Source organism: Mandrillus leucophaeus, unplaced genomic scaffold, assembly GCF_000951045.1.
Source record: "Mandrillus leucophaeus isolate KB7577 unplaced genomic scaffold, Mleu.le_1.0 Scaffold178, whole genome shotgun sequence".
Lineage (NCBI taxonomy): Eukaryota > Metazoa > Chordata > Mammalia > Primates > Cercopithecidae > Mandrillus > Mandrillus leucophaeus.
Window position 1 is genome coordinate 786,191 of NW_012101787.1, and position 13,046 is coordinate 799,236.

General features: G+C 39.8%; 1 protein-coding gene across 5 annotated transcripts in view; it reads left to right on the forward strand.

Moving 5' to 3' along the window:
• Nucleotides 1–2,548: 2,548 nt before the first annotated feature.
• The window catches only part of ARHGAP12 (Rho GTPase activating protein 12), a 99,657-nt gene continuing 89,159 nt past the window's right edge, over nt 2,549–13,046 (forward strand). For all 5 annotated transcript variants that reach the window (XM_011977303.1, XM_011977304.1, XM_011977305.1 and 2 more), the window contains exons 1-2: nt 2,549–2,591; nt 4,148–4,902. In XM_011977303.1, the coding sequence (XP_011832693.1) occupies nt 4,219–4,902 (684 nt within the window). In that variant the 5' untranslated portion in view covers nt 2,549–2,591; nt 4,148–4,218. The remainder of the gene's footprint in view (nt 2,592–4,147; nt 4,903–13,046) is intronic.

The following is a 13,046-nucleotide window of genomic DNA, read 5'->3' on the forward strand; positions in this document are numbered from 1 at the left end:
AGCAAGGCATAGAGCTGCTCAGTGCCTCTCTGGCTCACACTTGCCCTGGTGTTGTTTCTGTGGAGCTCAGTGTATGCTGACACATGGGATTACATCAAACGGAGATGCTTCTGTGTGGCAAGGGAAACAGCCAACAGAGTGAAGAGACGACCTATATAATGGGAGAAAATATTTGTAAACTATACGTCTAACAAGGGGTTAATATTTTCATTCTTTCTGAATCAATAATTTATAATAAGTTTTTTTCTTTCATTTTTATGTGGCTTTTCCTAGACCTTGGATTGTAACATGTAGTTCCTGCTATGTGGCTTTCTGCATGTTTATAATTTTAATAGTTTCTCTTGGAGCTTCGCAGCCTGTTTCCCCACCCTTCACCCCAGTTTTGACTAGAAATCTATCTCAGCTCTTACTCTTTATCCCATTGTGTCCACTCTTGCTCGTTTTACTTGCTTTGGTATCTAACCACCTTTTCTGTAGAGATACCTTTTGACCACTTCTCCATCTCTTTTGCCCTCCTACTTCTCATTACCTTTAACTAAAACTCTGGATTGGATGTCTCATGTTGAACACAGTGAAACTGACTTCCTTATCTTTCTCCCTAACTCCTCCTTCATACTTACCTTTGTAGTCACTGGGGAAGGGATAGTCATAAAGCCTGGCAGTGAAAGAGATTGAATGTGGACTGACCTTTAACCCATTGTTCCCCAGCCCCACAGTTCCTCTCCCACTAGTGTGAAACCATACAGCTCACTTGTTATTCTTCATCCTTCTTTTCTCCATTCTTACGGATAAATGTCTAACTATAGTATGTACGAGCTGCTGTAACCTTTTGAAAAGTAGCTGCGTATTCCCTCACACATCTCTGCATCTTCAAAGATATTTCTTAAGTTATTTTATTACTTTCCTGGAAAAAAATCACCTAAGGATAAGCAGTTCAGTGTAAAATTTTGAAAAGTTGTGAAAATTTTGTATAGGTAAAGGATCAAAGCACATAGTGACTAGTGTTCTGGTAATGCATGACAGTAACAACTGAGCATCTGAAAGGTCAGAATTCCTGTTTACTGTGATGGGAGATACCATGGGGTGAGCATATTTGGCAGAGCTCAGGTAGGGTAGAGATGGGAATTCATTTTGGATGTGATAAGTTTGAGGTGTTTATTGGACCACCAAGTAGATTTGGTTATTATATATCAATAGTCTTTTTTAATCTGGAAGAATCCCCCTCCATTGATAGTACTTTTTTGAAGAGTTCAGGTCTGTTGTCTAATAGAATGTCTGACATTCTGGATTTGTTTGATTGTTTTCTAGTAATTGCTTAAGGTGAAACATGCTTTTGACAAGAATATAACGTAGGTGGCGTTGTATATGTTTTATTGCATCACATAGGAGGCATATCTTGTCAGCTCGCATTAGTGCTGTTTGATCATTTGGTTAAGCTTGTGCCACCACATCTCTCCATTGTTAAGGTATTTTACCCTATTTAATATTAGTAAGTAGGCTGGGTGTGGTCGCGCCTGTAATCCCAGTACTTTGAGAGGCAGAGATGGGTGGATCACATGAGCCCAGGAGTTTAAGACCAACCTGGGCAACATGGTGGAACCTCATCTTTAAAAAAATACAAAAATTAGTAGGGTGTGGTGGTGTGCAACTGCAGTTCCGCTACTCAGGAGGCTGAGGTGGGAAAATTACTTGAGCCCAGGAGGTGGAGCTTGCAGTGACCCACGATTGTACGGCTGCACTCCAGCCTCTGTGACAGGGTGAGACTGTGTCTCAAAAATAAATAGCCGGGTGCGGTGGCTCATGCCTATAATCCCAGCACTTTGGGAGGCTGAGGCAGGCCGATCACCTGAGGTCAGGAGTTTGAGACCAGCCTGGCCAACATGGTGAAACCCCATCTCTCATAAAAATGCAAAAATTAGCTAGGCATGGTGGCTCATACCTGTAATCCCAGCTACTTGGGAGGTTGAGGCAGAAGAATTGCTCGAACCCGGGAGGCGGAGCCTGCAGTGAGCCAAGATCGTGCCATTGCACTCCAGCCTGTGTAACAGAGACTCTTGTCTCAAAAAATAAATTAATTAAGATAAAAAAATAAAATAATTAGAAAGTAATCAGGGGACAAATGTGTTAGGACACCTAATAACTTTTACCATATGTTTTTGTTCTCTTTACCCATTCAATACATACACTTGAAAAACAGTTCTTTCATCTTAACAGTTTTATAGTAGAAGAGTTGTTTCTTATATGATCAGAAGTTTAGAAAGATGCTTGTCAGAATGAAAAATAAGGGAAAAAATGAAATTGAGACAGTATGGAAGTACAGTGGGAGAGGGCAGTGGTAAAGCCAGCCTCAGTGGCTGTTGGTGGTTGTGTTTGCATGTGTTTGGAGGGTGGTGCTGACCACAATCTTGATGTATAAAACTTTCCTGGTTCCTTATGGCTGTTATAAAAAAAGTTTTGCTTTTAAAAATGTAAGCAGCATTATATTCTTAGTCTTACTTCAGCGATCTTGGTTTGAGTTAATGAACTTTTTTTTTTTTTTTTTTTTTTTTACAGATTTAAATTGATACTGGTGTACATCTTCTTGTTCTAAGGTAATTTTTTAGTTTTTAAAACTGTATTGTATTAAATTTATTAGTCAAGTAGTTTGTCTAGAAAGTAAATTTCAGTTACTACAATTGTATCAGTGACTGACTGACCACCTGGCCTTATAGGCTTTTCGTCATAGAGAAGATTGTTATCCTTAGGAGAATGATGGTTACTACACCGGTAGTGTACAATAATATGCTCAGTACTTGTTCGCTATAGAAAATTAGTAGATTGTTATGGAACCTTGGGTTTACACATTTTTGGTAAATCTCAGTTTGCCTTAGGATCCTTGATCATTGGGTTGAATGTATTAGTTTCCTAGGGCTGCTGTAACAAATACTACAAACTGGGGTGCTTAAACAGCAGACATATATTTTTATTCTCTCACTGGTCTGGAGGCTAGAAGTCCAAAATCAGTTTTGGCAGGGCCATGCTCCCTCGGAAGGCTCGGGGGGAGAATCCTGCTTTCCTCACCCCTGCCTGGCTGCTGCTGGTTGCCAGCAGTCCTTGGTGTTCCTTGGCTTTTAGCTGCTTCACTCCACTCCAGTTTCTGCCTTTCTCTTCAGATGGTCTTCTCCCTCTGTAGCTTTCCTCTCTGTAAATCTCCTTCTCCCTTTTTTCTTCTTTATTTTGAGACAAAGTCTCACTCTGTCACCCAGGTTGGAGTGCAGTGGCGGGATCTTGGCCCACCACAACCTCAAACTCCTGGGCCCAGGAGATCCTTCCACCTCGGCTTCCCAAGTAGCTGGGACTATAGGTGCATGACATCACACCCAGCTAATTTTTGTAATTCATGTAGAGGCAGGGTTTCGCCATGTTGGCCAGGCTGGTCTCAAACTCCTGGGCTCAAGCCGTCCACCTGCCTCAGCCTCCCAAAGTGTTGGGATTACAGGTGTAAACCACTGTGCCCTTAATCTCCCTCTCCTTATAAAGGCACCAGTCATTGGATTTGGGGGCCCACCCTAATCAAGTATGACCTTGTCTTAACTTGGTTACATCTGCAAAGACCCTCTTTACAAATAAAGTCACAGATCCTGGGGTTAGGACTTGAACTATCTTTTGGGGGAACACAATTCATCCCCAACAGGTGGGAACTGGCTCATGCTGTAGTGATATGAGGATGCAGTGATCATTTAAACCCATAATGCTGTGTTCTAGGAGGTACTAAAATATTTTGGAATTGGTATAGAAATGAAAGTAAATGCATATTAGTTGTTATTAGTGAACTTTTCTAAGAAGGTGAAGGAGGTTTGAGGGAGTCATGAAAGGAAGGAAAGTTTTTCTCAACTCTTGTGTCTACCTAATTAGTGTATATTTACTGTTCCAGTTATTGGCTTTTGTTTTGGTCATAAGTGACTGAAAAATGTAGATTACAGTTAGAATGAAAGTGTTTTTAATGTGGCAGTGCATATGATATTAGTCACATGTTTGCTTTTCGGGGTTTGAGATTTGAAGTAATGTTCTTTAAATGGCCTATACTGTATGATGCTTGTGAGTAAATACCAAATCCAGATTGCATTAACTTTTTTCTTCATTCTCTTCCTCCGTTTAAATAAAACAGCTATATTCATCCAACAAGTCATAAAGCCATAATGTGGTATAACATCCTTTTTGAGAGGTGAATATTATTGAATGAAAATGGCTGACAGAAGTGGGAAGATTATTCCAGGACAAGTGTATATTGAGGTGGAATATGATTATGAATATGAAGCAAAGGATAGAAAGATTGTGATAAAACAAGGGGAGCGGTACATCTTGGTGAAAAAGACCAATGATGACTGGTGGCAAGTCAAGCCGGATGAAAACTCCAAAGCGTTTTATGTGCCAGCCCAGTATGTGAAAGAGGTCACGCGCAAAGCTCTAATGCCACCTGTTAAGCAGGTAGCTGGTCTACCAAATAACTCCACGAAAATAATGCAGAGTTTGCATCTTCAGAGATCAACAGAAAATGTGAACAAATTGCCTGAGCTTTCAAGTTTCGGAAAGCCGTCGTCGTCTGTTCAAGGAACAGGTCTTACTCGTGATGCCAATCAGAATTTTGGACCCAGTTATAATCCAGGTCATACTGTCAACCTAAGCCTGGACCTGACCCATAATAACGGAAAGTTTAACAATGACTCACATTCTCCTAAAGTTTCCAGCCAGAATAGGACACGCTTATTTGGTCATTTTCCCGGTCCAGAGTTCTTGGATGTAGAGAAAACTAGCTTCTCCCAGGAACAATCTTGTGATTCCGCAGGAGAAGGCTCTGAAAGAATACATCAAGATTCTGAATCTGGTGATGAACTTAGCAGCAGCTCCACTGAACAGATAAGGGTAAGATTAAAAATAGAATGAGGAAACACTTGTACCACCCTAGTGAAAATATTATAGTTTTTCTTTTAATTGAAGTATTTATAAGAGTTAAGACTTGTTTTGCTTTGTATTTTCAGAGTACATGGGTTCTATCCTGATTTAAAGATCTAGAAAATATGTGAAATAACTTGTGGAGTTCATAAAGGGTCACTTTTTGGTTTTCATAATTATTCTTATACCATAACAGGACTAGATCTACTTTAAGTGTGGAAACTTCTTTTTCCCTTTTCTCTATTGATTATGTATAAGGCAGAGGGAATTTACTTAATTTACTCAGTGATGATATTTCTTCTAATAGAAAAAATTTTTACTGTTTTCTACCTGTACCCATTTTGACTTGTTTCCAAGAAGTCTTCAGGTAATAGTTGGTTATCTGAGGAAAGATGTCATTGGAATATTAACTGCTAACTTTTGTCTTAAGTGTCTTAAGTATCCACAGTTGATTTCACTGAATATTAGCCTGGAAAAATTTTTCTGTGTTCCTGGTTCGTTTTTTTTTTTTTTTTAAAGACAAGGTCTTGCTCTGTCGCCCAGGCTGTAATGCAGTGGAACAGTCATGGGTCACTGCAGCCTCGACCTCCTGGGCTCAAGCGATCTTCTCACCTCAGCTTCCCCAGTAGCTGGCACTACAGGTGTGTGCTGCCACACCCAGCTAATTAAAAAAAATTTTTTTTTTTAGAGACAGGGTCACACTATGTTGCCCAACCTGGTCACTTCCTGGCTCAAGTGATCCTTCTTTCGTGGACTCCCAGAGAGCTGGGATTACAGGTGTGTGCCACTGTACCTGGCTTTTTGTTTTTCTTTTTAAACCTTTCTTTCTTTTTTTTTTTTTTTTTGTTGAGACGGAGTCTGGCTCTGTCGCCCAGGCTGGAGTGCAGTGGCCGGATCTCAGCTCACTGCAAGCTCCGCCTCCCGGGTTCACGCCATTCTACTGCCTCAGCCTCCCGAGTAGCTGGGACTACAGGCGCCCGCCACCTCGCCCGGCTAGTTTTTTGTATTTTTTTAGTAGAGACGGGGTTTCACCGTGTTAGCCAGGATGGTCTCGATCTCCCGACCTCGTGATCCGCCCGTCTCGGCCTCCCAAAGTGCTGGGATTACAGGCTTGAGCCACCGCGCCCGGCCTAAACCTTTCTTTTGAGATTAGATCTATGTCATTTTGTTTCTCGAGTGAAGACATTTTAAAAGTACGTACATGAAATTGAAACTTGAATATATTTTGGAAAGTGTAACTTTAAGTAAATTTAAAAATTATTGAGTTTTTGGCCTGAAGCTCTGTTGTAAGATTATTCATCAAGTCTGTGAATAATTGTGAGGTGTGCCCTTAGGTGTGGTCTGATTGTTATGGAAGTACATTCTTTCTGTAGGTTGTAATTTTTCTTGTGACATTTTGGAGTGGAAATAGGAAAAAGGGAAGACTCTAGAAAAACTTCTAGTGTTGGAGATCAAGGAAGCTACATGACGTAGCTCTGTCAGTTTATCATCGTGTGTCTTAGTAAGTTTTTGTTCAGTCTTTATGTGATACTCTGACATAGAATATGTAGTCTTTCCTGGAATTTTTCTATATATAGCTCCTCAGGAAACTAATGGGCCTTAGGAAAGACACAGGATTCCATCCAGCCATTACCACAATTTCACACTTCAAATTACATTTTATATTTATGTACACATGCAATCCTATGTTTTTTTCATTACAGTCATCTTAAGTTCACTGCCCTGGAGTTCCATGGCTCCTAATCTCTCTTGGGGCCTTAACACTGTTTGGAAATCCTATTAGATTTCTCCAGTCAGCCCTCTTCCTAACTCTCCATGGCAGCTGTTTCAGACCTTCTCCATTTTCGTTACTTCTCTGATTCACTTACTTTCCCCTGCTTTCATGAGAAGATAACCTTGCCTTCCACTTTACAGCAAATAAGAAAGCCATGGGATGGAAACTACTTCAGCTTTGGGGAGCACGTGGTTCATAGTACTGGCTTTAGATTGGAATCTGGTTCTATATCACTTGCCAGCTGTGTGATAATTGGGGAAAATTACTGAACCTCTCTGTGTTTTAGTTTCTTCATTTAAAAATGGGAGTCACAGTGTTCTTGAGGCACATAATACATGCATTATGTATCTATTGATGTTTAATAAACTACCCCCAATTCAAGTGGCTTAACATAGTAAACATTACCACTTGGTTCCTGTGAGTCACTAAATCAGAAGCAGCTTAATTGGGTGATTCTGAAGGCTAGGGGTGTCTCCTGAGGTTGGGGCTGGAGGGGCTGCTTCTGAAGATGGCTCACTCATGTGGGACTGGTTGGGCCTCTTCATAACTGCTTGTGTGTTGTTTCTAGTTTTCTTCAGATGGAGCAGAGAGAACGTGGTAGACACTGCACTGTCCTTTAGTCCTCATCTTTGAAATTGCTCACTGTCATATCCTATTGATTGTGCAGTTCAGCCCTGTTCTGTGTGGGAGGAGACTGTACAGGGGTGTGCATATCAGGATTTGAGAATCATTGAGGAGCCTCCTTGGAGACTGACTATAAGTATGCCATAAAATATAGCTGCTATTATTATTGTTGTTACTTCTGTTATTATTTCCACCATCAGATCTATAAATACACTTGTATCAGTAGTCCTCTTTTCCCCCAGTACAATATAAGTGTTTCCTGTGCAGTCAAAGAGCATTCTCTTCATATTCACTCTTCCCACATTTCACACACCTTATGCCAAAGATTATAGTATTGTGCTCATATGGTTTTAAACTTGTTGTTTGTCAACTGTTTTCAGCATTTACATTTGCTCATGTTTTTCTCATCTTAGTAAAGCTCTTCTTCAACTCCACCTTCCCCTCAGAGCATCTTTTATCTTCCTTTACCTTTATTGGCGACCCCCGGAAAGACTGATATGTATTTGCTTTTCTGCACTTCCTGATTTCCCACTCACTTGGTAACCTTTCCAGTGTGGTTTCTGGCTCCACCACACCACCCAAACTGTTTCTGCTAAAGATACTCATGGTTTCATTGTTGATACATTTACAAGGTGGTTAAAAGAATTTTAGTGTGTGCCTGTAGTTCCAGCTATTCAGGAGGCTGAGGTGGGAGGATCACTTGAGGCCAGGAGTTTGGGACCAGCCTGAGTGATATAGTGAGACCTCATCTCTAAAAAACAAAAACCAAAAAACCCCACAAAATTTTATACATAATTAATACAATTATCACAGCCAACAAGATTAATAATCAGATGCCAAATTTAAATAATTTTTTATTCAGGCACAGCAAGGGTGTAAATATTACTAATTTAAGTGTATGACTTGATGAATTTTTACTTATGTATACACTCTGTAACCAGTCTCGAGCCCCTTCCCTGTCAGTATCCACACCCTCAGCTCCTATGTCTTTCTTAGGAGGTTTTCATTTTTCTGACTTATATCACTACTGATCAGTCTTCTTTAATTAAACTTTTCATTTTGAGATAATTGTAGATTCATAAGCAGTTGTAAGAAATAATTTGGAGGCCGGGCATGGTGGCACATGCTTGTAATCCCAGCACTTTTGAGAGGCCGAGGTGGGAGGATCACCTGGGCCCAGGAGTTTGAAACTAAATTGGGAAACATGGCGAAACCGTCTCCACAAAAAATACAAAAATTAATTGGGTGTGGTGGCATGTGCCTGTAGTCCTGGCTACTTGGGAGGCTTAGGTGGGAGGATCATTGGAGCCCAGGAGGCAGAGGTTGCAGTGACCTGAGATTGCACTGTTGCACTCCAGCTTGGGCAACAGAGTGAGACCCTGTCTCAAAATAATAATAATTTGGACAGGTCTCTTGTACCCTCTATCCGGTTACTTTTAATGGTAACATCTGGCAAAACTATACTGTAATGTCACAATCAGGGGTTTCATGTTGGTACAGTTAATATGCTGAGCATTTCCATCACCACAGGAATCCCGTATGTTGCCCTTTTATAACCATAACCAATTCCCTCCCACCTTAACTCTCCTTCACCCTGATCACCACTCATCTGTTTTCCATTGCTATAATTTTGTCATTTGAAGAATTTTATATAAATGGAATCCATACCTTTGGAGATTGGCCTTTCTTTCAGCATAACTCTGTAGATTGGTCCAGGCTGCTGTGTATTATCAGTAGTTTGTTCTTTTTGTTGCTGAGTAGTGTTCTATGCTATGGATGTAGCATAGTTTATTTAACCATTTATCCATAAAAGAATGTCTAGGTTGTTTCCAGTTTTTGGCTGTTGCAAACAAAACTGCTATAAACATTTCGGTACAGGTTTTTATGTGTATATAACTTTTCATTTCTTTGGGGTAAATGCCCACAAGTATAATTGCTGTTCATAAAGTAGTTGCATGGTTAGTTTTTAGGAAATAATCCAAGTGTTTTTACAGAGTGACTGTATCATTTTAAATTCCCACCAGCAATGTATGAGTATCCGGTTCCTCTGTGTGCTCACCAGCATTTGGTGTTGTCACTATTTTTTTATTTTAGCCATTCTGATAGGTGAGTAATGATGCCTCATTTTGATTTTGATGTACATTTCTCTAATGGCTACTGACATTGAATATGTTTTCATGTGTTTATTTGCCATTGGTAAATCCTCTTCATTGAAATGTTTCTGCATGTCTTTTGCCCATTTTCTAATTGGATTTTTTTTTACTGTTGAATTTTGATAGCTTTTTTTTTTTGTACATAGTTTAGATACTGGCCATTTGCCAAATATATGGTTTGCAGATATTTTCTCCCAGCATGTAGCTTGTCTTTTCATCCTTTTAACAGTGTCTTTGCAGAGCACAAGTTTTTAACTTTGATGAAGTCTTGGTTATTGGTTTTTCCTTGTGTGGAATCATGGTTTTGTGTTAAGTCTAAGAACTAGTTTTAACTTTGTTGAAGTCCAGTTCATCAGTTTTTCCTTTTATAGATCATGCTTTTATATCAAGTATAAGAACTCTAGCTATATTAGGCTTCTCCAGAGAAATAGAACTGATAAGGGTATATGTGTGTGTGTATACAGTCATGTACCACATAATGACATTTCAGTCAATGATGGACTGCATCTGTGATGACAGTACCAGAAGGTAATAATACTGTATTCTTACTGTTCATTTCTATGTTTAGATACACAAATACCATTTTGTTCCAGTTGCCTACATTATTCGGTACAATAATATGTTATACAAGTTTGTAGCCTAGGAGCAATAGGCTGTACCATCTAACTTAGGTGAATAGTAGGCTGTACCATCTCATTTTGTGTAAGAACACTCTGTGATGTTTGCCCAAAGATGAAATTGACTGTTATATTTCTCAGAAAATATCCTCATTGTTAAGTGATGCATGAAGTCCAGAATTTGCAGGGTGGACGGGCAGGTTAGAGACTCAGGGAAGAGCTGATGCACTTCAAATCGATAGGCTGTCTGGTGGCAGAATTTCTTCTTGCTTGAGGTAGGTCAGTCTGTTGTTCTATTCAGGCCTTCATTTGATTGGATGAGACCCACCTACATTCTGGGGAGCAATCTGCTTTACTCTCAGTCCACATTTAAAAGTGTTAATTTCATCCAAAAAAAAAAAAAATCACTGTCACAGAAACTTTCAGAATAATGGAAATATCTGGGTACTGTGGCCCAGCCCATTTGACACATACGGTTAACCATCACAGAAGCCTTAGATCCTGAATGCTTTCTTATTTTTTTTTTTTTAAAGTTTATAGTTTCGCATTTTATGTTTGAATTTGTGATCCATTTTGAGTTTAATTTTTTTTTTTTTTTTTTGAGATGGGGTCTTACTCTGTCACCTAGGCTGGAGTGCAGTGGCACAATCGTAGCTCATTACAACCTTGAACCCCTGAGCTCAAGTGATCTTCTCAGCTTCATGAGTAGTTGGGACTACAGGCATGTGCCACCATGCCCAGCTAGTTTATAATTTTTTGGTAGAGAGAGAGTTTCACTGTGTTGTCCAGGCTAGTCTTGAACCCCTGGCCTCAAGTGATACTCTTGCCTCAGCCTCCCAATGTGTTGGGATTATAGGCTTGAGTCACTGTGCCTGTGCCTGGCCATGAGTTTAATTTTTATATAAGGTGTGAGCCTTAAGATTTTTTTTGGCCTATGGATTTCTAATTATTATAGTACCACTTGTTGAAAAGGCTGCCTTTCCTCCAATAAATTGTCTTCTACCTTCGTTAAAGATAATTTGGGCTCCTTTGTGTGGGTCTGTTTCTGGGTCTTCTATTTTGTTTCATTCATATATGTCTCTTTAATACCATGCAGTTTTATTTACCATAGTTATATAATAAGTCACGAAATCAGATAAACTGATTCCTCTCACTTACTCTTCTTTTTCAAAATTGTTTTAGCTATTGTGGTAGGCTGAATAATACTTACCAAAGATAATAGGTCTTAATCCCTGGAACCTGTGATGTTACCATAATTGGGAAAGGGATTTTTACAGTCGTGATTAAGTTAAGGATCTTGACAAGATTATCCTAAACCCTCCATGTAATCACTAATGTCTTTATAAGAGAGAGGTAGAGGGCACTGCACACAGAGAAGGCTATGTGAAGAAGAAACAGAGATTTGAGGATGCTGGCCTTCAAGATAGGAATGATGTGGCCGCGAGCCAAGGAATGCCAGCAGCCACCAGAAGCTGGAAGAAGCAAAGAAGGAATTCTTCTCTAGAGCCTCTGGTATACACATACTGGAGCATCAGAATTGTTAACTTGTACTTCTGTGGAATATGACTTTATCAACTAGAATAAAGTGTTTATAGTACTAGAATATAGTAACTTTAGTTTTACAGATTCTACACATTTTCAAAGCTTTTGAGATAGCACTTTTTCCCTCATCCTGGTTTATGGAGGTAGTTTCAAACTTTTGTTTTTTTTTTTTTTGAGACCAGGTTTTTGCTTTGTCACCCAAGTACAGTGATGTGATCTCGCCTCACTGCAACCTTCCACCTCCCGGGCTCAGGTGATCCTCCTGCCTCAGCCTCCCGAGTAGCTGGGACTAGGCACCCACCACCATTCCCAGCTTATTTTTTTTGTATTTTTAGTAGCGATGAGGTTTCATCATGTTGGCCAGGCAGGTCTCAAATTCCTGATCTCAAGTGATCCGCCTGCCTCTGTCTCCCAAAGTGCTGGGATTACAGGCATGAACCACTGAGTCCAACTAGTTTCTTTCTTTTTTTTTTTGAGACTGATTCTTGCTGTCACCCAGGCTGGAGTGCAGTGGTGCAATCTTGACTCACTGTGGTCTCTGCTTCCCAGGTTCAAGCGATTCTCCTGCCTTAGGTTCCCCAGTAGCTGGGATTACAGGCGCGCACCACCATGCCCAGCTAATTTTTTGTATTTTTAGTAGAGATGGAGTTTTGCCATGTTGGCCAGGCTGGTGTCGAACTCCTAGGCTCAAGTGATCAGCCCGCCTCAGCCTCAAAGTGCTGGGATTACAGGCTTGAGCTGCTGAGCCTGGCCCAGTTTCATACATTTTTAATAAAGTTAGGTTGTTTTGTCATAGTCTGCATTCGGTCCTGGAATTCCCGACCCACCTCAGATGCCTACATTAAAAACAAAATTTGCGTACGTCGAGGCTCATTCTTTGTGTGGTAAACTTAAATGGGTTTTGACAGATGCACAATATTGGGTATCCACAATTACAGCACCATACAGGATTTTATAGAGCAAAAGTTTTCAATTTTAATAAAGTACAAAACTAAACAGTTATTTCTCTCATGGATCATATTTTTACTGTTGTATGTAAAAACTCATTGCCAAACCAAAAGTCACCTAGATTTTTCTGTTTCACTTCTAGAATTTTTATAGTTTTTCACCTTAAATATAGGCCTGTGATCCGTTTTTAGTTAATTTTTTGTGAAAGGTGTAAGGTCTTTAGGTTCATTTTCTTTGCATATGTCCATCTAATTGTTTCACCACTGTTTGTTGAAAAAGACTTTTCTTTCTCCATGGAATTGACTTCATTCCTTTGTCAAAGATCAAGTGACTGTATTTTATGGGTATGTCTGTGAACTTTTTATTCTGTTCCATTGATCTCTTTGTCATTCTTTTGTTAATACCATGCTGTCTGGATTAATGTAGCTTTATAGTAAGTGTTGAAAGTAACTAATG